Source organism: Diceros bicornis, chromosome 18 (assembly GCF_020826845.1).
Source record: "Diceros bicornis minor isolate mBicDic1 chromosome 18, mDicBic1.mat.cur, whole genome shotgun sequence".
Lineage (NCBI taxonomy): Eukaryota > Metazoa > Chordata > Mammalia > Perissodactyla > Rhinocerotidae > Diceros > Diceros bicornis.
In genome coordinates, this window is record NC_080757.1 from 18,753,450 (window position 1) to 18,777,999 (window position 24,550).

At 45.5% G+C, this 24,550-nt stretch overlaps 1 protein-coding gene across 3 annotated transcripts in view; it reads left to right on the plus strand.

The window, feature by feature from the left end:
- Window positions 1–24,071, plus strand: part of FAM222B (family with sequence similarity 222 member B) — a 68,745-nt gene extending 44,674 nt beyond the window's left edge. For 2 of the 3 annotated variants that reach the window (XM_058560243.1, XM_058560244.1), the window contains exons 2-3: window positions 12,592–12,713; window positions 20,098–24,071. In XM_058560243.1, coding sequence (XP_058416226.1) covers window positions 12,632–12,713; window positions 20,098–21,704 — 1,689 coding nt within the window. In that variant the 5' untranslated portion in view covers window positions 12,592–12,631 and the 3' untranslated portion in view covers window positions 21,705–24,071. Of the gene's footprint in view, window positions 1–5,168; window positions 5,188–12,591; window positions 12,714–20,097 lie in introns of those variants that run through there. The other variant, XM_058560245.1, reaches the window with a different exon arrangement.
- Window positions 24,072–24,550: the final 479 nt, after the last annotated feature.

Below are 24,550 nucleotides of genomic sequence, written 5' to 3' on the forward strand. Positions count from 1 at the left end.
CTTTTTTTTTGCTATTCAGATTATCTAGATTTTGCTAGTAAATCAGGAAAAAATTATATAACTATATGTTTAACCCTAAAGATGCCCAAATGATTTGAGGCTCCTTTATTTCAAAGGATTAGCTGATACTACCCAATTAACATCTTATGAGCAGTGGTAGAAAACAAAAGTTTACAGTTTAGTTCCTGGTACATGCCTGCTTCACTCAGTGTACCCATTCTCTGTTCTCTATAATTTTTACTGAGGTTTCCCTTTCTTTCTGGGCTTTCCCTTACCAATTCGGCGTGCCATGGTTTCTGTGTCCTTTGACATGTCATCATTATTCTTTGAGTACTTCCTTCCTTTCCTGCACAATAAAATATACCAGACTCATCTAGTACTTCCTCTGCCTCAGCCATTTCTCCTAGGAGGCTTTGTTCCTGTTAGTGGAGAATTTAATATTTAGAAGATCAGGGCCGGCCCCGTGGCTTAGAGGTTAAGTGCACGCGCTCCGCTGCTGGCGGCCCGGGTTCGGATCCCGGGCGCGCACTGACGCAACGCTTCTCCGGCCATGCTGAGGCCGCGTCCCACATACAGCAACCAGAAGGAAGTGCAGCTACGACACACAACTATCTACTGGGGCTTTGGGGGGAAAAATAAATAAATAAATAAAATTAAAAAAAAAAACAAAAAAAAAAGATCAGATCTGAGTGGACCCTATTGGGGCTCATTTCTGTTGGAGGGGGAGTAATCACTGCAGCCCCTCTGGGGATGCTTCCCTCATACCACTTGGATTCTGATTCCTCACACCGGCCCCCACCCCTCATTCCTTTGTGGATACCCTCCTCACTCTGGGTACTTTTCTGTTTATAATCCAATTGAAGTGATTTAACAGAGGGAACTAGGTGGAAGTTGGTAAGGACGCTCAGTTGGTGAGGGAGGCCCTAAAGAGAGAAGTTTACAGACTAGAAATTAGGAGAGTGAATGGGTACACTGAGTGAAGGAGGCATGTACCAGGAATAGAAGAGTTGTGTGCTTTTGTTTTCTGCCACTGTCCATAAAATGTTAATTTGGGTAGCCATTCTTTTGAGATACCTTTGAGATAAAAGGAAGGCAAATCATTCGGGCATCTATAGGGTTAAAACATGTATTTACATAATTTTTTCCCTGATTTTCTCAATGCTAGAGTAATCTTGAGTTAAATTGCTTTGTTTGAGTGGGACTTAAAATGTGGTATAAGGCATATTTGACCAGTTAGAACCAGCCACATACTGATAAATAACAATGCTGAATGATTGTGGAATTTCTCAGGGCCACAGAAGGGAGCAAAAGAATCCTGCTGATGGTGAGTGAGTTGTGGTACTTTGAATCCTTGAGAGATTTAAAGGACTTACTACTTTGTTAGTTTTTGTTTTGTTTCGTGGGCAATTCCTGAAATGACGAAGCTTCCTAAAGCTAAGTTCAGAATCTTATTTCAGGAGGTGTTTACTCTAGCTATAAAAGGATTCTTCTAGCAGGGACTGCGTTTCTGTTCTCAACTTGTTCCTGTGGATTGAGCCGGTAATTTCGAATTTCATTGGCTAGTTGTGGTTGTTTGCAGGGTGTGGGAAGAGGGAGTGCTCCTCTTCCTCAGTAGACTTGCAGTTCCTGGGTCCTGTTTAGGCTTAGCAGCCTTTCCTGCTTTCAGAGACCCTTTAGCTTCAGAAACCTGGTAACTTCTTGGACATGTGGAGTGTAAGCCATAAAGCTTCAAGTTATAGTGAGTCTCAGTGACACAGCACCAAGGCTGTAGAAGCCCTCACCAAAAGTTGTTACATGTCAGGATTCGTCCTGGTCCTCTACTCAGGCTGGGGGAGGAGTAGGAAGGGCCTAAATGAACAGAATGTATTAATATATCAATCATGCCTTGTCCTGTTACCTTAAAATCTGCCTGTTGCCAAACTAACCCTGGATGGCAGCAGACTAGAAGATAGAGTGAAAGGCAATGTGTTAACTTTAAGTAAAACTTTGTTTCCTACCTGCACTGAATTTACTAGCCTTTTTAAAACTCTTCACTAGAATTGTAAGGTACATAAGCTTAAGGCATTGTGTGCAGAGAACTAGTTCTAGGAAGGTAACAGGACAAATGAATTATAGTGGATATAGTAGATATGTGGCCAAGGAAAAGTGTGAGCTCCTTTTCCCCCCAAATTTAAAATACCATAGAGAGCAGAGGGATGCTTCCTGTTAGAGACCTTGGTGGGTTCTATGATGCCCAGCTTCCAAAAACCGTCATAGTACAAGTGTCCAAATGGAAATGGACTTAGAAAAGGTATGAATTGAGAGTAGGTTCAGAGTTAGTCAGGGTTTACTTCTCACATGCGAGAAGAGCGTGAAGATAGGAGGGAAAGAGTTTTCTGTGCCAGAATTGTTTGAGGATGAGAGATAACTGATTGATCATTACTTGTGTTATTCTCTGATATAGTTTCCTCAGTGTGAGTGATACAGCTTTCCTCTGGAAAAAAAAATCTGACCACTTGAACTTAAAGCTTCCCTTTGCCTTTATGTAGTCACTTTCCCAGTGCATTCTTACCTTGGTTATAATTGCTGGCTTATAGTTTGCCTTGAAAGGATTTTCACTAAGAGCTGATTCCAAAATGTTAGGCTAGCAAAGTAAAATAGAGTTATAGTGCAAAGTGCTAATCTGGGACAGGTGATTCCCCCAATCCATAGGAAAGTCAGTAATTAGATTCACATTTTTAAAAACAAAACCATGGCTTAGAATTGTATGTTTTTGTTGTATATATAGTATTATAAGAAGAAAGATATGATAGGTGCTCAATAAATAACTGACTTGAGAGGCAGCTATGGTATAGTGCAGTGTTTTTCAAATATTTTTTGTCTATACCCACAATAAAGATTACATCCCCCTAAATACACACATATAATTTGGATAATTGAAACAGAGTCATGAAACAGTAAGCATTCTCACTGCTACTTTGTGATTTTTTTTTTATTCAAAAAATTTTTTAAGGCTGGTCACAGCCTACAGATTAGAAAATACTTGTCTAATGGAATGAACCACAAGTCTAAGAGTTAAGACAGAGAATCCAGTACGAGGTCCACATCCCAGCTGCATGTCGCTGGCCAAATTACTTAATCTTTCTGAGCCAGGGTTTCGTAATCTATAGAAAGGAAATGATGCTTATTCTATCAGATTAAAAGATTGTTTTGGGCCGGCCCTGTGGCTTAGTGGTTAAGTGCACCCGCTCCGCTGCTGGCAGCCCGGGTTCGGATCCTGGGTGCGCACCGACGCACTGCTTCTCCGGCCGTGCTGAGGCCGCGTCCCACATACAGCAACTAGAAGGATGTGCAGCTATGACATACAACTATCTACTGGGGCTTTGGGGAAAAAAAAACAAAGGAGGAGGATTGGCAATAGATGTTAGCACTCAGAGCCGGTCTTCCTCAGCAAAAAGAAGAGGATTAGCATGGATGTTAGCTCAGGGCTGATCTTCCTCACCGAAAAAAAAAAAGATTGTTTTACATTTCAAATGAAATAATGTATGTAAACATGTTTCAAAGTATAAAGAACTGAAAAAAGGTAAGGTGGTGGTTTGATTCTGTTGGCAAAATAAAAAGTGACCTGGATTTTGATAGATTAGGAAAATGATAATAGCCAACATTTAAATGTTCACTATATGTGAGGCACCAGTATCCTAAGCACTTGACTATATTAAACCCATCTAATCCTCACAACAGTCCCATGAAGTAGATACATTTTACAGATGAAGTTAAGTGTCCTTCCCAAGGTCACACAGATAGTAAGCAGCAAACTGGGATTCAAACCCAGAGTCTTGGGGCTGGCCCCATGGCTTAGCGGTTAAGTGTGCACGCTCCGCTACTGGCGGCCCAGGTTTGGATCCTGGGCGCACACCGACGCACCGCTCCTCCGGCCATGCTGAGGCCGCGTCTCACATGCAGCAACTAGAAGGATGTGCAACTATGACATACAACTATCTACTGGGTCTTTGGGGAAAAAAAAGGAGGAGGATTGGCAATAGATGTTAGCTCAGAGCCAGTCTTCCTCAGCAAAAAGAGGAGGATTAGCATGGATGGTAGCTCAGGGCTGATCTTCCTCACAAAAAAAAAAAACACACAAAAAAACAAACCCAAAGTCTTGTCTTAACCACTTAGATACAGTGCCTCTTGTTAATCCAAGTTCTTGAGGTGATTTGAGCTGCAGTTGACATCTATCTATATGTGAATTTTCCTCATTTGGAAACTTCTTATCAGAAAGTGACTTGCCCTTGCCTCACAGTTTTTTCCTAGGTAACGTCCTTGGCTCTGTTGGTTTTATGTTCAAGAAATAAAACTAATTAAAATGTTATCCTAAACTAGATAGTCCAGGAATGAGAATTTATCCCCACAACGTGCTGTAGTGCATTTGATGGTCAAATATAAATAACTTCAGGGCTGGCCCCGTGGCTTAGCGGTTAAGTGTGCGCACTCCACTGCTGGCGGCCCGGGTTCGGATCCCAGGCGCGCACCGACGCACCGCTTCTCTGGCCATGCTGAGTCCGCGTCCCACATGCAGCGACTAGAAGGATGTGCAACTGTGACATGCAACTATCTACTGGGGCTTTGGGGGAAAAATAAATAAATAAATAAAATTATACAAATATAAATAACTTCATAATTTTATGTATATATATGTAGTATACATTACAAAAGTATTATACCATATTTACATATTGTATGTACTTTTTTAGCCAGCATTAATGTTATAAGCATTTTTTCCTTAAGATATTCTTTAACTATATATATATTTTGTGTGTGTGTGTGTGTGTGTGTGTGAGGAAGATCAGCTCTGAGCTAACATCCATGCCAATCCTCCTCTTTTTGCTGAGGAAGACTGGCCCTGGGCTAACATCTGTGCCCATCTTCCTCCACTTTATATGGGATGCCACCACGGCATGGCCTGACAAGCAGTGCATTGGTGCGCGCCCGGGATCTGAATCCGGGCCGCCAGCAGCGGAGTGCGTGCACTTAACCGCTACTCCGCAGGGCCGGCCCCAATATATATTTTTTAAGTTGGGAGGCTCATGCCAGTTTTATTAGATGAATATCCCATAATTTATATAACCATTTCCTTGCTTTTAAAGGACTTTTAGATTGTTTCCAGTTTTTACACAATTATGAACAACACTGCAGTGAAGAGAGTCATATGTAAGTCTTTGTTCACATCTCTGATATTTTCTTAAATTAGATTTTAGAAGTGTAATTACTATATCAAAGAGCATGAATATTTTAAAAACTGTTTATAGGAGCCGGCCTGGTGGCACAAGCAGTTAAGTGCCTGCACTCCGCTGTGGCGGCCCGGGGTTTGCCGGTTCGGATCCCGGCCGTGCACCGACGCACTGCTTGGCAAGCCATGCTGTGGTGGCGTCCCATATAAAGTAGAGGAAGATGGGCACGGATGTTAGCCCAGGGCCACTCTTCCTCAGCAAAAAAGAGGAGGATTGGCATCGGATGTTAGCTCAGGGCTTGTCTTCCTTACAAAAAAATAAAAAAATAAAAATAAATAAAAACTGTTTATACTTACTTCTAGAAAGAATGTATCAATTTAACCTCTCACTTTAGTGACTATTATATCCTTAACTCAGAGTGTTTTAGATTTCTTTTTGAAACGTGTTTGTCAATTTTTAAGCAAAAAATAGGATCTCATTCCACTTAATTTTACATTTTTTTAATTATTAGATAGTTGCACCATTTCTTTATATATTTAGTAGTTGCTTATATTTCTCCACACGACTTCGGTGGGAGATGTGTCTTCACTCCCCTCACATGCATTCAGATGTTCCAGTGGATCCTGTCTCTTTCACTGCTTCCATTCATAACTCGTCAACACACCTTTTCAAAATTTCATTTAAGCCATTCTCTGCAGTTTTGATAAACTATCTCTTATGCAGTATAAATCATTGTCACTCACTACATAGCAAAAACATAGGTTTATAAATGTCTCTTGAAATTTCTCAACCCAGCAGTTAACTTTGATGATATACTTTAGACCCAGAAAAGGAAGACCCCTCTGCACTAGGGTCAGGAAATGCTGGCACACACAGACCCAAACGCTCTCAATCTAGACTTGTTTCAAAATAACACCTCGTGGTTGTGTACCCAGAATGGAATGAGCTTTTTTTTTTTTTTTTTCTTGGTGAGGAAGATCAGCCCTGAGCTAACATCCATGCTAATCCTCCTCTTTTTGCTGTGGAAGACCGGCTCTGAGCTAACATCTATTGCTAATCCTCCTTTTTTCCCCCAAAGCCCCAGTAGATAGTTGTATGTCACAGTTGCTCATCCTTCTAGTTGCTGTATGTGGGAGGCGGCCGCAGCATGGCCAGATAAGCGGCACCTCGGTGCGCGCCCAGGATCTGAACCCGGGCCACCAGTGGCGGAGCACATGCACCTAACCGCTAAGCCACGGGGCCAGCCCCAGGAATGAGCCTTCTAAATGACCTTAAGTCTCTTAAATTTCTATTACACTTTAAACTTGAAAGTCAGGCTCTAGACTGGGCTAGAGGGCCTACTCTTTGGTGAGGTGATTCTGAGGCAAGAGAGTCACTAGAGAATCTGGCCTCTGTTGTGCCTCGTGCAGTTGAGGGGAGGAGAGAGGGCATGAATAAGCAACTTGTTTAGCTGTTCTAAACACATGCTTGCCAAAATTTTTTAACAGCCTGTTAAATTCTTAAAATTCTTTTTCCATGTCCTGGCTCTGATCTATAAGGTTACAGAAGCTACACTGGGGAGCTGCCTTTTCCGTTTTTATCAGAATGAATACCCATCTGTGGTCTGACTTGTTATGGGCTCAATCAGGGCCTATTAAAGGACTTTCTAGACACCCTGAGACCTAAAATTATACCCAACTTTGATGTCTTTCCTACAGTTCCCCTTTTTAAAAAATAGTTTGGTTCTGTTGCCTCAGTTTCCCCATCTGGGTGTGAGATCAGTGCCTCTCCGTCACCTGGCAGCTTTTCGTGGACTCATGTGGGATTCAGGGCTTTAAAGATTAAAAATTACCACATAATTGTAGCACATTTGTTGAGTTATGTTTCCTCTGAATAATAATTTAAGACTTTCTGATTCAGTACAAGTTTCTACAGGAAATTGTAAAAGGTAAAAATCCGATATTTGTGTCTTTATCTCAAGGGAGCAGTTTCTTCTGGTTTCTTGTTGTTCTTGTCTTGCACAAGACAAGCACTTGGGCACAGTCCCAGTGCTTTTGAGTAAAATTCTACCCACTCTGACAGCTCTGCTTGCGATTATGAATGTGGTTAAATGCAGAGGTCAGTCTACCTTCTAAGATGGTTCAGCCAGCCTAAGTTATAGTGATCCAGCCCTGATAGGGCTTTGGAAACTCAAGCCTGTTACATCCCATAATGAAAAATTGCAAGTTCTGATCAAGCTGTCTGCAGTGAACACAACCTGCATTTTCACATTTTTAGGAACACTGATTTCTACTTAATGGGGATTAAAGTACAGAAGCCAAATGATACTTTTCAATACAGTTCAAAAGTTGTACCTGGGCTGCTGCTTGTTTTAAAATGCCCAGGCATTTTTTATCTCCTCTATCCTCTCACTCCCAGAGTGAAGGAACTGCACAGGCACATGCAGAGACACTTGTTGGCACTTGTATTATCCATGTGTTTCAAGGACGTAAATTAAGATAATTTCCAGAGTCTGGGATTAAAGTAGATGCTATTCTTCAGGAATGTGAGCCAATAATATTCATTAAACATCTACTATGTAAATAATCTTGTTCTTGACCCTGTAACTTGGAAGGATAAATAAAAGACAGTCTCTGGTCTTAGGAAGCTCACACTCCAGTTGAAAGGTTAGAATGTCGAGGGAGAATACTTTCCTGGTACTGGAATAACAAATTCAAGAGAAAGCAGTGGGTCATAGATGAGTTAAATAATAAGAGAATCCAGGAAAGAGCATCCTTGCTAAAGAAAGCACTGGCAGAGAAAGCACCTTTAGGGACCAGGGTGGGGGTGGGAAACAGGATAGGAAGAGGACCTGTTGTGATGGGTTCTAAAGGGTGGTAGTTAGAAGTAATGTTTCCAAACCCCTCGAGCCTCATGTGTTGAGCTATGTGGAGATGGTTTGCAGCAGAGTTAGTTCTGGACTTTCGATAGAATAAGTCCAGAGTGCATATCCCTTTCTTTCTCCTTCTCTTTCCCCTAGCCTAGAGTTGTGACCTAGAGGTCACAGTTGCAAGTGACTTTTAGGTCCACTATTGGGTTAAAGATAGAGAAGAAAGATGGCTTTGAGCAATGGCTGAACTTTATTCAGGTTGGGTAAATAGTGAAAAGTACAGTTTAGTTGGAAATTCACAGTTACCTGGACTGAGAGAATTACCTGTTGAATAGATTGTTTTATTGTAACAGACCATAAAGATGACTGATTTTGCAGAGTCTGATTTGATAAACATGTAATTTTTGTCATCTTTGGCCCTGTTTATTTTCCCCAGAGCAGTATTTTGGTGTTTCCTTTAGGTTTTAACCTAATTTCTTAGACCCCAGGAGTAAAGGAACAGGGAACAGTAGGATAAAACTTTTTCCCCCGTTATCAAAAAGTAGTCTTTTTAGATAAGCCTTTAACTCATGGATGAGAAGGCTTAATAAGAGATAGTGATGACTCTTTTAATTAATGCACTTTCTCAATGTTAATCATATTCTCTTAAGATGCATGTACTCAGGATTTTCACTGTTGGATGTATTTTATAAAGTGGAGTCGGATAACAAGAGGTATAATATTTTCTTTCTTTACTTGGGATCTCAGAGATGGCACTGCTCTCAGTTTCACTTTTTAATTAAAGTCCATAAATGGCAGATTTAAATTTGTCAATCACAGCATGAATCAGAAACTGGGCTAGTCAACCTTTTTGGGGGGTGTGTGTTTTCTTTTTGAAGGTGGGGGTTGAAGACAGGGAAAGGAAAGGAAAGCAGGAGAGAGAACTGGCAAAGAAATGTACTGGAAGGCACCAGATTGAGGGTAGTGAGACTGTGCTGGGAATTGATGGCTCTAGATCATTTCACCCACCACCCCCACCCTCCCAAGTAAAAATTCCTTTGTTAGCACTTCATCTTCTCTCTCCCTCCTTTTCCCACCAAAAAAACATATGAAGAGGAGTCTTCCTCTTCCTCTTTTCCCTACCCTTCACTGGGCATAAGCCTAAGCATAAGCAACGACAAGCAGCACAAACACAACTGAGCTTTTCTTACCAGCACAGACCTACCCTAAGCCAGAGATGGTCCTTTATCAGATGCGACCTGGGAAAGCGGAGTGTGTGACGTCACAAGTCTAATGAAACCGCTCAGTCCTCTGGCGGGGGGCGGGGTGGGCGGTGGGCACAGATGAAACTACTTTTGAGTTTTCCCAGTGGGGACAAGGGTTTTGTTCCTTAATGAGAAGTAGTCTGGGACTAGCACTTGTGTGAACGCCCCAGCAGAGTTTGAACACCTTAGTTCTTGCTCACTGTGATATTGTAGTCCTCCTGCTTAGGGAGCAGACCAGCTGACGGTAAGAAATCTGGCTGAGAGCTCACAGAGAGGCTCTGCCAAGGAGATCTTTTTTCTTTTCTGTGACGTCTACAGCTCCCTTGGCCCGATCTCCTGGTTACTACTTGATTCTATTCAGAAGTCAGGGCTTGAATTTTGAGGCCCTTTCAAAAGGTAGTGCTAGTGTTGATTTCTGGGTCTAATTGTGCTTCTGGAAATATCAGCTGTGAAGTTATATTGGAATTTATGTTTAAGAAAAAGCCAGATGCGGCCCCATGGCGTAGCGGTTAAGTGAGTGTGCTCTGCTGCTGGCGGTCTGGGTTCGGATCCCGGGCGTGCACCGATGCACCGCTTGTCAGGCCGTGCTGTGGCGGCGTCCCATATAAAGCGGAGGAAGATGGGCACGGATGTTAGCCCAGGGCCACTCTTCCTCGGCAAAAAGAGGAGGATTGGCATGGACGTTAGCTCAGGGCTGATCTTCCTCACACACACACAAAAAAGTGAGTCAATGTGTTCTTTGTGCCTCCATCATCACAATATCTCATCTACCCAGATGAAGTGCAAGGCCTGGAGATTAGAGTGTGCTTGGCTCATTGGAGGAGCTTCAAGGATACCACTGTGGCTGGAAGTAGAGTCAGCAAGAGGGGCAGGGGAGGTTAGAAGATGAGGTCAGAGAGGTAGTAGTAACAGATCATGGAAGGCCTTGTCAGCCATGTTAGGATTTTGTATTTTATTCTAAGTGAGATAGGAAGTCATTGGAGATTTTTGAGCTGATATGATTTCCAATTAAACAAATAAATTACTTGGCTGCTGTGGGGAGAATAGATTGGGTGATAGGGGCAAGAGTGGAACAGAGAGACCATTTAGAAGGCTATTGTAGTAATCCAGGCTAGAGATGATGAGATGGCAAGTGAAATTATTGCCTATCTCCAAGAAAGGTTGGGAGACCTAATTAAGAAAACATCAGTAAAGCCCCTCATACAGCCCATTTCACAATATTAGGCTCCAGTATTGGTTAATTCCCTTCCTTTCCTTGGATTTTGCCCTCAGCTATATTAAGACCATAGGGGAGAGGTTATTAAATAGAGATCAGCATTCACAAGGGAAGGGATTGTAAGCAGACAGTCATTTGACCCCAACAGAGCACTTTTTATTTCTTGAGGCACAGCACTTGGCACACTGTGTTCATTCTGTTATTCTGCTCACCAGAGACCTAAAAAGACTGAATCTGTGCCAGAACTCTTAGGCAGCTCTGTTCTCATTGAGGCCTTCAATCTTCAGTGCTTTCTGCAGTTGCTGTCTTAGACACAGTTTGAGCAGCCTCTTCTACAAAGTATCTTTTCAGCTACCTGGCCTTGCAAGTTGGAGCTGTCTGATGCTCATAGTGACAAGGTAGTTTCACATACCTGAGAGGGCCCTCTAAGAGGAAAGAAAGAGGTTTTGTGGTCTTTGTTTAACATTTGAGCTTTCTCCCCACTCCTCTTTTGTTGTGATCTAAGCCTTAATATGCCACCTTGATTTCTGGGTTTTGCATTATGGGAAAGGAACTCCATGTGTACATTATACTTGTTTGAGAAAAGCTTGGTCCTTGGTACACAGGGAACTTATATTGTTGACATGGCTTCCTTCCCTACAGAAGGTCACATCAACGTGTGCTTGCTGGAGCTGTGTAGACATCACTGATGAAACCATGCCATCTTGACATAATGTCAGGATCGCCTGCCCAAAGAGGGCTGCTGGCAGCCTACTACCTCCTTGATTTACTCTGGGGGCAATGCACTTTTTTTCTTTTTTGGGTTCAGGAGGTCTGATTGTGTGATAGGCAATAGGAAAGGTGAATCCTCAGAAACTTACAAACAGAATTTGCTTTAACAGTAGTTAATTGTGTCTCCTAGGATGCTTTGTTCCTTCTTCCTTTTAAAAACACGTTCAGGGCCGGCCCGGTGGCCCAGCTGTCAAGTGCGCGTGCTCCGCTTCGGCGGCCCGAGGGTTCACAGGTTTGGATTCCGAGCATGCACCTACGCACCGCTTGTCAAGCCATACTGTGGTGGTGTCCCATCTAAAGTAGAGGAAGATGGGCACAGATGTTAGCCCAGGGCCAATCTTCCTTGGCAAAAAGAGAAGGATTGGCATCAGATGTTAGCTCAGGGCTGATCTTCCTCACACACACACAAAAAAGCACGTTCAGATTAACCAGGGCCACAAGTCGGACTTTGGGTGCCTTTGCAACTCATATACTGTACTGCTTCTGGAAATGTCTGACTGCCCTGGCCCCCAAACAGGGCTGTAAATAGACTGAGCCAATCCCTATGAGAGCCAGCTCTCTTCAAGAACACTGTTCTATTTTCAGGGAAAGAGAAATCATCTTTCCCTTCACCTCAGTTAGAATGTGCCCTAGCTTTTCTGCTCCTGCCTTAGCTGGAGCACAGATGAGAGCCAGCGTGCTGTTTATCTGGCAGCACCACGGGCCTATCCAAAAGCAGTAGGGAGAGGCAGTCTACAGGAAATGTAGATGCCAAGCGAGTGCATCTATAGCTTGTGAGCATGAAAGACCTTACAGATGCACCTACATTTTCCAATTATTTGTGTGGATAGGTGTTTTCCAGTTTTTATTTTCCCCACCCACATATCTCAGCTGATTGAAATATCATTTTAGCCATAGTAATAGTTGGGAGCAAATTGTTGCTACAGCTAAAGATGTAGATATATTTCCGACCAACATGCTGCTAATTTTTTTTTTTAAGATTTTATTTATTTATTTTATTTCCCCCCAAAGCCCCAGTAGATAGTTGTATGTCACAGCTGCATATCCTTCTAGTTGCTGTACGTGGGATGCGGCCTCAACACGGCCGGAGAAGCAGTGCGTCGGTGCGCGCCCGGGTTCCAAACCCAGGCCGCCGGCAGCGGAGTGCGCGCACCTAACTGCTAAGCCGCGGGGCCGGCCCCATGCTGCTAATTAAATTGCTTATCTGTCTAAACTTGGGCCTCTGCTGCTCATATCTGATGTCCCTAGTAATCTTCCTTGAGTTCCCTTGTATTCCATGACCTTGTTTTTTTTTGTTCATTGCAGTGTGAGTGACTGCCCCATGTTGTGTTGATGCCAGTCTGCCATGCTAGCCTGTCTACCAGGGCCAGGTGACCTGTCCTTTCAGCTTCTTTCTCACACGCAGATGAACACTGGACTTCAGAAATGTAAGTAATCTGGATCCCAGGGGAGGATGTGATCCTTTATTTTGTCCCTACATTTGGGCTGTCTCAGAAGCACATCTGGGGTACATTGACTGTGAACGTTGGTACTTCCGAGATATTCTTCAGCACAGACAGCAAGAAAGCAGTTGCAAAACTTGTCAGCAATGTGAGACACTTCACTGATCAGAGAGATCCTCTTAAAAACTAGAATTCCCCAGTGTATATCATCTTAATTTTAATTGTTGATAGCTATCTGTTGAACAACAAACCTATAAGAATAAGGAGTTTTACAAGATGTATATATCAGCCTTCAAAAGTGTGTTTCAGTTTGAACCCCCATGAGGAATTGAATGAAAACTCACAGTCCAGCTTACTTACTGTATCTCTGAAACAAACTATTTACACTATTCTCTTGTTTTGAACTCTCTGAGCGCTCTGCCATGGAAACAGACAGTTCCCTTTGGCTTTGCTGTCTGCCTTCTGAGCCAGTCACCTCGGTTCATAGCAGGTAAAGAAGCTTTTGCCTCCAGAAGGGATAGGGAGCTAGCTTTCTCAGTCCCTCTGGGTGTATTCCTATTAATCTACTTCCCACAAGATTGAGCTTTTGAGAACTGTGTTACATTCCTGTCTTAAACTGGCTGGAATTAGGGCTTTATACTTCATATTTTCCCAGATTCCTACCTCTATCCTTGTACTACATGATGTGCAAGGAAAAGATTCTATTCCTGGCTCATTACCGTGTACGTTATCTTTAAGTGTAAAAACGGCCCTAAATTTGGAATAGACTTTCCTTTCCGAATAAAAAGGGGAAATCAGTGAGGCATCTAGGCTTTAATAGAAAAAGTGCTTCAGCACCTTACCTGAATCCTTTATGACAGGGGTTGGCAAACTTTCTGTAAAGGGCCATATAGCAAATATTTTAGGCTTTGTGGGCTATGTGGTCTCTGTTTCATCTACTCAACTCTACTGTTGTAGGGCAAAGGCAGCACTAGACAACATGTAAACATATGAGTGTGGATGTGTTCCAATAAGACTTTTTTTTTTTTTTTTTTTTTTTTTTGCTGAGGGAGATTCGCCCTGAGCTAACATCTATGCCGGTCTCCCTCTTTTTTTTTTTTTTTTTTAATTTTATTTATTTTTCCCCCAAAGCCCCAGTAGATAGTTGTATGTCATAGTTGCACATCCTTCCAGTTGCTGTATGTGGGACTCGGCCTCAGCATGGCCGGAGAAGCGGTGTGTCGGTGCGCGCCCGGGATCCAAACCCGGGCCGCCAGCAGCAGAGCGCACGCACTTAACCACTAAGCCATGGGGCCGGTCCTCCATCTATTTTATATGTGGGTCACCACCACAGCATGGCCACCGATAGGTGGTGTAGGTCTGTGCCCGGGAACCAAACCGGGGCAGCCAAAGCAGCGTGTGCCGAATTTAACCACTAGGCTACGGGGGCGGCCCCCCAATAAGACTTGTTACAGACACACAGCAGCTGGATTTTGGCCCACAGGCTGTAGTTTGCTGACTCTGCTCTATGAGATCATTTTCAGACGTTAAAAATGGTCTAGCCTCTTGACTTTGTTTCTTTGACGCGGAGTAAGACTCAGAGCCTGTCTGGTTTTGGAATTTGGCCAATGAATGTAAGTTGTGTAATGACAGAGCTGAAGGTGACAATCTTCCTTCTATAGCTGCCTGATGCAATAGGCAAACTCCGCTGTACCAGGTTTTTCCCGGCCTTTCTCTTACTAAATGATGATTGGGTGATGAAGTTGCATGTGCTCCCTGGCCACCCAAATCTGCATGCTAACTGCATTGTGACTGGTTCTGGGCTTCCAGGGACACAACTGGAGAGGGAGTGTCCTTGGAAGTACACAATAAAATAACAAAGAGCAGCTCGCTGTCTTTCGTATAGGTTCTTGAACACACTCTCACAGTTTCATCCAGAGATGTGATACCAAGGGATGAGCCATTTGGGAGGAAAGGCAAATTGGCAGCTTTCTCTTGGGTGCTGATTTTGGATCTCCACCCCCTTTTCCCCAAAGCAGCACCCAAGTAGCCTCTGCCAACCACTGTCCCCAAATCCATTTGCAAGAATTGAGGTATCCTTTTCCCCTGGTTTCAGTGTCACTTGTCATTTGGGGAACAGTGTATTTGAATCCCTTTGACTCTCTTGTTGCTATCCTTAACCACACCCAAACCTTTGCAGAGGAGAAAACCCAGTCGTATTTTTTTTTTTAATTTATTTATTTTTCCCCCCAAAGCCCCAGTAGCTAGTTGTATGTCATAGTTGCACATCCTTCTAGTTGCTGTATGTGGGACACGGCCTCAGCATGGCCCAAGAAGCGGTGCGTCAGTGCACGCCCGGGATCCAAACCCAGGCCGCCAGCAGCGGAACGCGCGCGCTTAGCCGCTAAGCCACGGGGCCGGCCCCCCCAGTGGTATTTTTAAGCTTGCTTGCTTGCTTCTCTCCTCTCCCAAAATCCTGTCCTGTGACTTATAGCTGTTAGCATTAAACATTTACTGTTAAGGTGAGATGGAGTATAAGATGTCTCTTTTGGGAACCAGAAACCAAGGAGCTGCTCATAGCCCAGGCCTATCAGCTATAGAGTTTTGTGACTCTGCTATTCAGCCTTTCTCTGCCCCCCATCCTCAAGAGGGGATTATAAGTTGCTAGAATTATAAGTAGCTTGGTATCTGGTGGGGTGGGGATGGGGTGCAGACGTTTATAGCTTAATGTGCTTTATATTGTAAGAGTCAGCTTCAGGCAGAAGAGATGGATCAGGGGTCAGGAGATGGGATATGTGGCTTTTTGGCCCAGCAATGTAAGTCACCTGTCTAATCACTTTTCCCCAGGCTTGAGCCGCCATATATATAGAATCACAGGATTGATCCATTCTAACCCCAACGTTTTCTCTTCTCTCATTCCTCTTCTACGTGTGTAGAAGGATATAATGCATTTCCCATCCTCGATGTGTAGTTTGCCATAGGGCAGGCTGGACTAAAGAACATCTTGGCTTTGGGTGGGTCCTGTACTTGGTAGAGGACCACAGTTGGGGCTAGGTAGATGTTCTCCAAGAGCTGTTCTAGATTGTATATTCCACGATGTCACTGGCTTTGAGAGTCCTCAGCCATTTTGGAGCTCTGTACTTGCAAAATTTGTTGTCCTCTGACCCATCTCCTAACTCCCCAGAAAATGTTTTTTTGAATGTTTTTTCTTCATTAACCCCAAGCCTCTGCTCGTGCTTCTCCAGCTCATAGTCAGGTATATATAGTAGTGGCTCAATAAATATTTCTGGGTGAATGACTGAGGTGACCAAAGGTCCTTGGTCCTCAAATCATCTTTAAGGCAACAACTGTGACCTCCTTGATTGTAGAGTCTTGGGGCCGGGGACAAATGTCAAAATTATCTTTTACTGTTGCTTTGAATGCCTATATGCCCCCTGGTGGAAGGGCCTGGAAATGACTGGATAAACTCAGAAATATTGCTAACATTTCTGATGCCAGGCACTATCTTGAGTATTTTTATATATGTTCTCATTCATTCCTCAGTAATTCCATATAGGAGACTCTCTTCCCTTTTAAGAATGAGGCACAGAGTGTTTGTCACTTGCCAGCATCACATTGTTCAGTGACTGGGCTAGAACTTGGGTCAGACTCCAAAGCCTGTGTTTTAAACACACTGCCTGTGCCTCTTCACCGATAGAGTCCTGATGCATATGCCACCTGTGTCTTCTGACCTTCAAAATAGAAGGATAAACAGGGAGATCCCTGTGGAAAAGCCCGGATTCAGGGAGATTTTTCCCCCCAGTTCCTGGAATAAACAACAGTGCCTTCTGTTACATTTAACTCTCAGACCAACTCCAGGGGATCCTGCAGTTGGGGCTTCCTTGGTCAGGTTACTTTGTCCTGTCTGTGGGCAGACTCAGCCAAACCTGCTGTCCTTGAATGATACTGTCGACAGTCATGGTTCCTGTTCACAGAGTGTTTTCCTGTTCGTTGAATGTCTTGATCTTAATAATTCTGAGGTAGGACAGTAGGTACCATCCCTGTTTATAAATGAAGAATGGCTGAGACTCTGAGAAGTCAGATCATAAAGCCAGTGCTTGAATCCAGATCTTTCTACCTTTTTTCTAACCACAGATTCCGTATTCTCTACACGGCCTTATGCCTCGATTAATGACACCATGTACCAGGTAAATTAAATAAGTTGCTTACAAAGCTGTGGTATCTATGTTAGCTGTGCACTTAGAGGGAGATGTTACAGAAGAAAGAAAGTCTGCAGGGTGCCTGTGTGAAAGTATTGAGAAAAGTATTGAGAAAAACTTGGCTTTTTTAAGAATTGGGCTTAAGGCTGGTATGTGAGGCAGGTGGTGCTGGATTCCCGGAATGTGGCCTCTTTCTTGTCCAGTATAGTCAGTCTCATCCTTGAGATTCTTCCTTAACAAAGATACTGTAGCCTGTGTCCACATTCTCTGCCCTTACTTTCTTTTGATTCCAATTCCTTTATTTGATTCCTCATCACTGCTGTCAACATCAGTGGAGGCAGGACAAAGAAAACGAATCAGTGTAAGTGTCCCATTCCCTACTCCTAACTGAGGCCAAGCTAGCCTCTGCCTCTGCTAGAAAAAAACCAACCTGAGAGTTGGTACTGACTTGGAACAAAGGAACTCTATTACAATCATGCGCCATGTAACGATGTTTCAGTCAACGACGGACTGCATATATGACAGTGGTCCCATAAGATTAGTACCATATAGTGTGTAGTAGGCTATACCATCTAGGTTTGTGTAAGTACATTTTGTGATGTTTGCACAACAACAAAATCGTCTAGTGATGCATTTCTCAGAATGTATTCCTGTCGTTAAGTGATGCATGACTATTTAGCAAGCCACTGTACCACTCTTTCTTATTTGGCCTTCATGGAGAGAAGCCCACCAACATGGAGGAAAGCCCAGAGGCAGACCTTCATTTCCTGTCTGAACTAAAACCCAGAAGCTTCAGACTCCCATTACTCAGTCAGGCAATACCTATACTGATGGCACTTACTGGGTATTTACTACGTGTCTGCTCTGGGTAAGGCACTGGGCTAGGAGTGGCACATGATTTTGACCAGTCAGACACCTAAGTACAGTGGCTAACCAGGGCAGTTTCTAGTGAAATTCTGCTGCCTTTAGTTTAGGGACTCTCTCTCAGTGATCCCAGACTTTTTTTGTATCTTCTTGTCCAGAATGTAAGAAGGGTCAGAAAATGGCCTCACTTTATGAAGACTGAAGCCCATTATGGGTGAGTGGCTTGCTTATAAGAAGCAGCAGAACTCAGGCTCTGCTCTCAGGGCTTTGACCCTCCTCACTAGCTGGTGCTGCCTGGGGGATGGGGGAAGATTTCTGGGCCTCTCTGCCTCCCTCTCCTTCCTGCCCTCAATTGTCACCATCACATTCATCCTTTTAAGACCTTCTCTGAATCCATCATCTTACAAACATTTCATTTATGGATGGAGCATCTATTCTGTGCTCAGTAAATAAAGCAGACCCTTAAATATGTTGGAGCGCCTACTAAGTTCAAGGCATTGTACTGGTATTTGAAAGCACAAACCTTTTCCTTTCTGTACCCTTTTTGCTAAGTTCTACCTTGTTGAACATGGGCCTGAATCTCGCTGCCCCTCCTGGCCTTGAACTTTCTCTTCTTGCTTCCAAGAGCAGCGGTTTCTAAGCAGTTTCTGCCAGCTAACCACCAAATGAGGGCAGCTGTGCCCTTTTCCTTCTAGCACACTCACTAGCTACTTCTATTCCAGTTGATGCTCAGTGACGTGACTTTGAATGGAGTCTCCTTTGGGCCAAGCCAGCTGAGGCCACAAGCCAGGCATTCAGTCAGCTTAGTCCTTGGTCTGTCCTGGCTGCCTCCTGCAAGGGGAGGAAGTAGGGAGGGAGTCAGCTGGCTGAGCCTAGGCTCTCAGCCAAGCCCCTTTCCTTCTGCTTTGGGCAGAGTGTGTACTTAGTCACTCAGCAAGCTTTTATTAAGCACCTTCTGTGTATGCTCAGGGGAGACCTTCCCTCAGAGAGAGGGAGAACAGAGCAGAGACCCCTTGGAGGAGCCTGGCATCCTTAAAGAGCTCCTGTTCTCAGGACCTTTTCCTTTCTGACTGGCAGCGCGACATCCGCTAGAGCCCCCTGATGGGAGGCAACTGGAGATGGGAACAAAGAGACTGTTAACATTAATGAGGCGCCTTGAGTGGGTATTTCCGCAGTCTCCAAAGGAAGGCAGGTTTTTTCCTCTTTCATTTTGAAAGTCACAGCTGACAAGGGCCGAATACAGACTATTTTTGGCTCTCAGGATTTAAAGATTCTCTGAATCCTTTCTTCTCAATTCCCTCCCTGCTGCCCTGTCATTATTGTCACCCCCCACAAGGAAATAAATAAAGCCTTTTGATCGTCACCAAGTCAGGCAGAGAGCAAGCTGTAAACAAAAGTGAACTTGTGACATGGAGATGGGGGAGGGATATTGGCAGCTTATTCCTCTGCTCCTGAAAAAAAAGCATCCTGTCTACTGTGCCAGGATGCCCACCTAGTGGGCATGGCGCCCCAGCTGCCAAGCAGAAGAGGAAGGTGATGCCTCATTGGCCACTGCAGGCTGAAGTGTAGTCACTTTGGGTGCCCTCTTTACCAGGGTGTCATGGGAAAGGGAGTGAGTGGCCACAGAGGGCCCTGACAAGCAGCTTTGCTTAGAACCTTCAGTCCCCGGGTGAGCATGGCCTGGTAGGAACCTGGAGAGAGTTCCATGTAGCGGAAGAAGAATTCTTGGTTACTTCTGTGAGAATCGGCCAAGTTCTGGCTCTCCAAGATAGGAGACTTTTGAAAGTTGCTCTGCTATTCCAGTCTTTAGTGACCTCATTTGTAAAATGAGAATCATGAGAGTGCCTGCCTCCTAAAGCAGTAGCAAGGATTCATTGAGATAGCCTGTTGCTTAGCACAAGGCCTGGCCCATTACAGTCACGCACCCCATAATGAAGTTTCGGTCAACGACGGGCCCTGCATATACGACGGTGGTCCCATAAAATTAGTATATACAACGTAGGTGTGTAGTAGGCTAGACTATCTAGGTTTGTGTAAGTATGTGCAAGCATCATAGATGGTGAGGTTGCCTCTCAACACATTTCTCAGTATCCCCGTCGTTAAGTGATGCATGACTGTATGAGTACTGACTAAATGTTAGCAGTGCTTGTTGTTGTGGGGGCTGAGCCTGGATCTGAAATGAAGACTAGGGATGACAATTTAGTTAGCCCCCCACCCCCTCCACCCTAGGCCCTCAAAAGGGGGATCTAGAAGGGCTGGTTGGCTTGGCACTGATGAGCTCCCTCTCCTTCTTTGCTCTCCTTCCCCTTCCCCTTCTTTCTCTCTAGGGGACACTACACAGAAAATGAGAACTGCTCACTATCCTACCCCAGCCGAATTGGACGCGTATGCTAAGAAGGTCGCAAACAACCCACTGACTATAAAAATCTTCCCCAACAGTGTGAAGGTTCCCCAGCGGAAACACGTTCGTCGTACTGTGAACGGCCTCGACACATCAGCCCAGCGCTACAGCCCCTACCCGACTCAGGCTGCCACCAAGGCAGGCCTGCTTGCCATTGTCAAAGTGCCAGCCAAAAGCATACTCAAGGACTTTGACGGCACCCGAGCCCGGTTGCTCCCTGAGGCCATCATGAATCCCCCAGTGGCGCCCTATGCTACTGTGGCACCCAGCACTTTAGCCCACCCCCAGGCCCAGGCTCTGGCCCGCCAGCAGGCCCTGCAGCATGCACAGACCCTGGCCCATGCCCCTCCCCAGACGCTGCAGCACCCTCAGGGTATCCCACCACCCCAGGCACTGTCCCACCCTCAGAGCCTCCAGCAGCCTCAGGGCCTGGGCCACCCTCAGCCCATGGCCCAAACCCAGGGCTTGGTCCACCCTCAGGCCCTGTCTCACCAGGGTCTCCAGCACCCCCCCAATCCCTTGCTGCATGGAGGCCGGAAGATGCCAGACTCAGATGCCCCCCCGAATGTGACCGTGTCTACCTCAACTATCCCCCTTTCAATGGCGGCCACCCTGCAGCACAGCCAGCCCCCGGACCTGAGCAGCATCGTGCACCAGATCAACCAGTTTTGCCAGACGAGGGCAGGCATCAGCACTACCTCAGTGTGTGAGGGCCAGATCGCCAACCCCAGCCCCATTAGTCGCAGTCTGCTCATCAATGCAAGCACCCGGGTGTCGACCCACAGCGTCCCCACACCAATGCCTTCATGTGTGGTCAACCCCATGGAGCACACCCATGCGGCCACAGCCGCACTGCCTGCCGCAGGCCCTGTCAACCTGCCCACGGGCATCTCTCGAGCCCCCACTGGCTACCCTAGCGACCTCAAGCCAGTCGCCTGGAACCAGCACCAGCTGGCCCACCTACAGCAGATGTGCAGTGAGGCTGGTGGGACGCCAGCCCCTGGTCTGACAGGCAAGCATGGGGCAGGACGCGAGTTGGCAGGGCCTGGCTTTGTGGGCAAGGCCCCTGCCTACCCGCAGGAACTCTGCCTGGCACAGTCCTTCCATCTGAAGCCACCCCTGGAGAAGCCAACCCCATCCCCACCAGTCAACGGCCTGGCAGCCCCATTGGCCTATCCCAATGGTCACTACTTCCAGCCCCTGTGGAACAACATTCTGCCCACTCCCAATAGCGACAGCTCGGGGTCTCAGGACCTCGCCATGCCGTTCCATGGTGGGCAGCCCACAGGTGCACCCCTCGACTGTGCAGCGGCTGCTGGGGCCCACTACCGAGCAGGGACCGGGGGCGGTCCAGTGGCCAGCCAGAACAGCTTGATGCAAACAGTGGATTACCTAAGTGGGGATTTCCAGCAGGCCTGCTTCCGAGAACAGAGCCTAGCCATGCTGAGCAAGGCCCACCGAGCCCCTGGCAACCGAGCCCCTGATCCCACAGATAGTCGAAGTCTTCATATTCAGCACCCTGGGTATAGATAGGTGGCCCCGGTGCCCTCCACAAAGCTCCACATCGTACATCACCCACCCAGTTTAGTCTTACTTTTGAGTAATTGGATAGTTTCAAAGTTTCACTGCTCCAATGTGATCATTCTTAGGTGTCTAAGAAAGGGAATTTGGTGGGATCTAATTGAGGACCGAGGGTCCTCTGTGCCCTTATCCTCCCCTCCACGAACTCCAGCAACTTTTGGGTTTATGTTAGGACCTAATCCCAACCCTAGGCTTTTCTCTTCGCTGTCTGCCTGTCTCTCCCTGCCCCCTCTTTGGGCCATTTCCCACCACCCGCCTCCTGTCTTTTCCTGGTTCTCTGCCTGTTTCCCTTAGGACTGAGATGTGGGCCAAGGGAAGGGTCCTAGGTGCAGTAGCTGTAGGTGCCCAGCCCCCTTAGCTAGGCCTCTGTCTGTCTGTCTGTCTCTCTCTCTTTGGGACTAAGAAGCCAGACCTCCCAAGTCTTCTCTAAAAGCTAATTCCTTATTCACCCAAAGACCTGAAATCAAAGCTGACCCAGTCTTCATCGCCTCCCAGCCCCTCTCCATTCCTCAAGGCTTTGTTTTACATCACAGTGACCCCAGCGCCACTGCACTTGTCCTTGCCGCACTCCTCCAGGGCATCCTGCAGGCACTTGGTCATAGCCTTGAGATGTGGGGGTAAAGTCGGTCTTCGCATTGATATCTTGGTTCCTGACTTCCCTTTCTAGCCCTAGAGAAATGCAGTGAGCATCCAGCATACCCAAGATCCCTTTCTCACAAGCCTCTCTCCTGACTCACCTGCTGCTCTCATCCCCCAACCCCCTCAAAAAAAACAAGCAAAGCAAACAAAAAAACCGATCTTACTTGAGGAATTAGGTAAGGGATGATCACATTGGAGTTTGGAATTAAAAACACCAAAAAAAAAAAAAATAGTTAAAATGCATTTGGTTCTCTACACTGGCTAAAAATATCGCTCTACACTGTAAGTTTTAAATGTCATGTTTCTGTATGAATGTAGTGTGGGTTTGAGTAGCATTGTGTGTGAGTGGCCCCACAGGTACATTCACCCTCTAGTCATCTCCTTTCAAAGCCCCTCAGTTTAATGAAGAAAGAAAGAAAAAAACACAAAGCCTTAAGCTCTTTGAATTCTTCCTTTACCAAATGAGCATGGTTCTAACAGCTGGAGATGGGCCTACACTGGAAACAGCCCCTCCTGCCCCTCGCCCATTCTTGGCGCATACCCCCATCCACTCCATGCTCAACGTGTCTCATTCCCAAGTGATCATTAGCTGGCTAGAATTTTAAAACTTTTCTGTAACTTTAAACTTAGATTGTTTCGTTGTAATTTTTTGCCCCCTTCTGTTAAAGATGCATAGTTGGGCTCTGACTTTTTTTTTTAAAGAAACCAAATAAGTCCTTACCTTTCCTCTTGTCTCGGGGGAATGTGAGCTGATGTTCTTATTTAAGATTTTGGGTTTTGTTTACTATCCACTGTTCTTTAGCTAGAAATTCTCTAGTGATCTGAAACAATGTGACTGAAGACCAGTTTTTAAATTATGTGTTGGCAAGTTGCCTTATATTTAAACAGAGAAAAAAAAGAAAAAATTGCCTGATTGTGTTATGCCAAATGATAGCAACATGAAGTCCTAATTTATTGTTCCAGATTGTTTTCCTGCTGTCTGTGAACACTGGTACCTCCCTGTCCCTGAGCCTTCAGGAGCACCTGCAGCTTCTGGTGCAATGCCTCCTCCCAAGGCGTTGGCCACCCTCTCACCCAGGGCCCCTTCCAGGTCTCACTTCTCTGAGTTAAATTGAAAGAGCACCACTGTCTTCCCTTATCCCATGCCCCATCTCCAAACCAGATATTTTTGGTGTAATTTTTTCCAATGCCTCTCCCCGAAAGGTGAGCTTCTGTTTTAGGAAATTGGACCAGACACCAACTTAGGGGCTTTAAATCAAACCTCAAACCCATCTCTTCCTGTGTCGGGGTGCAAGTCTCTGAAGCTCTCACTCCCACTCCTAGTCTGCATGGAAAATGTACTGTGACCCACCCTCCCCACCCCCAACTGCCCTTGCCTTTGGTGTGAGATGTTTCCTAGTTCACCCTGAGCCCTTTTCCCCTTCTGCCAGCCAATCCCCAACCAGCAATAAGGGTCCAAGCCAGGGCCTCCTATCTGCAGTCCCTGCCTCCATCCCACACTGCCCCTAGGGAATACCTGGATTCCTGCACTGTCCACATACTGTAGCATTCATTTTCCATCTCCCTCATCTTCTCACCTGTGGTGGTTTATGGGTGTGATGGGGTTTTTAAAATTATTATAAACCAGTAAAAAGAAAAAAACTCACCTTTTGATCTTGTCCTAGTCGTTTAATGCTGTCAGTGTGTGAGGCGATTTTTCTTATAACTGTTTCTAACATGTCTCCTTTACTAGAAGGGAAGTAATTCCTCATTTTTAAGAGAGAGATCCCTATAGTATTTGTCCCACTTGGAAGCCCTCCCAGTCCATTATCCCAGACCAGGTGATGTGGCGATTGTAAGGCATGGAAGTAGATAGTTCAGCCAGCCTGTGGGAGGTACCCAGCCAGCTGGCCCCCTCCCTAGGCAGGACTGCTAGGGGCTTGATGGGATTTTTTTGTGTGTGTGTGTGGAGGAAGACTGGCTCTAAGCTAACATCTATTGCCAGTCCTCCTTTTTTTCCCTTTTTCTCCCCAAAGCCCCAGCAGATAGTTATATCATAGTTGCACATCCCTCTAGTTGCTGTGTGTGGGACGCTGCCTCAGCATGGCCAGGCAAGCAGTGCGTCGGTGTGCGCCTGGAATCCAAACCCGAGCCGCCAGTAGCGGAGCGCACGCACTTAA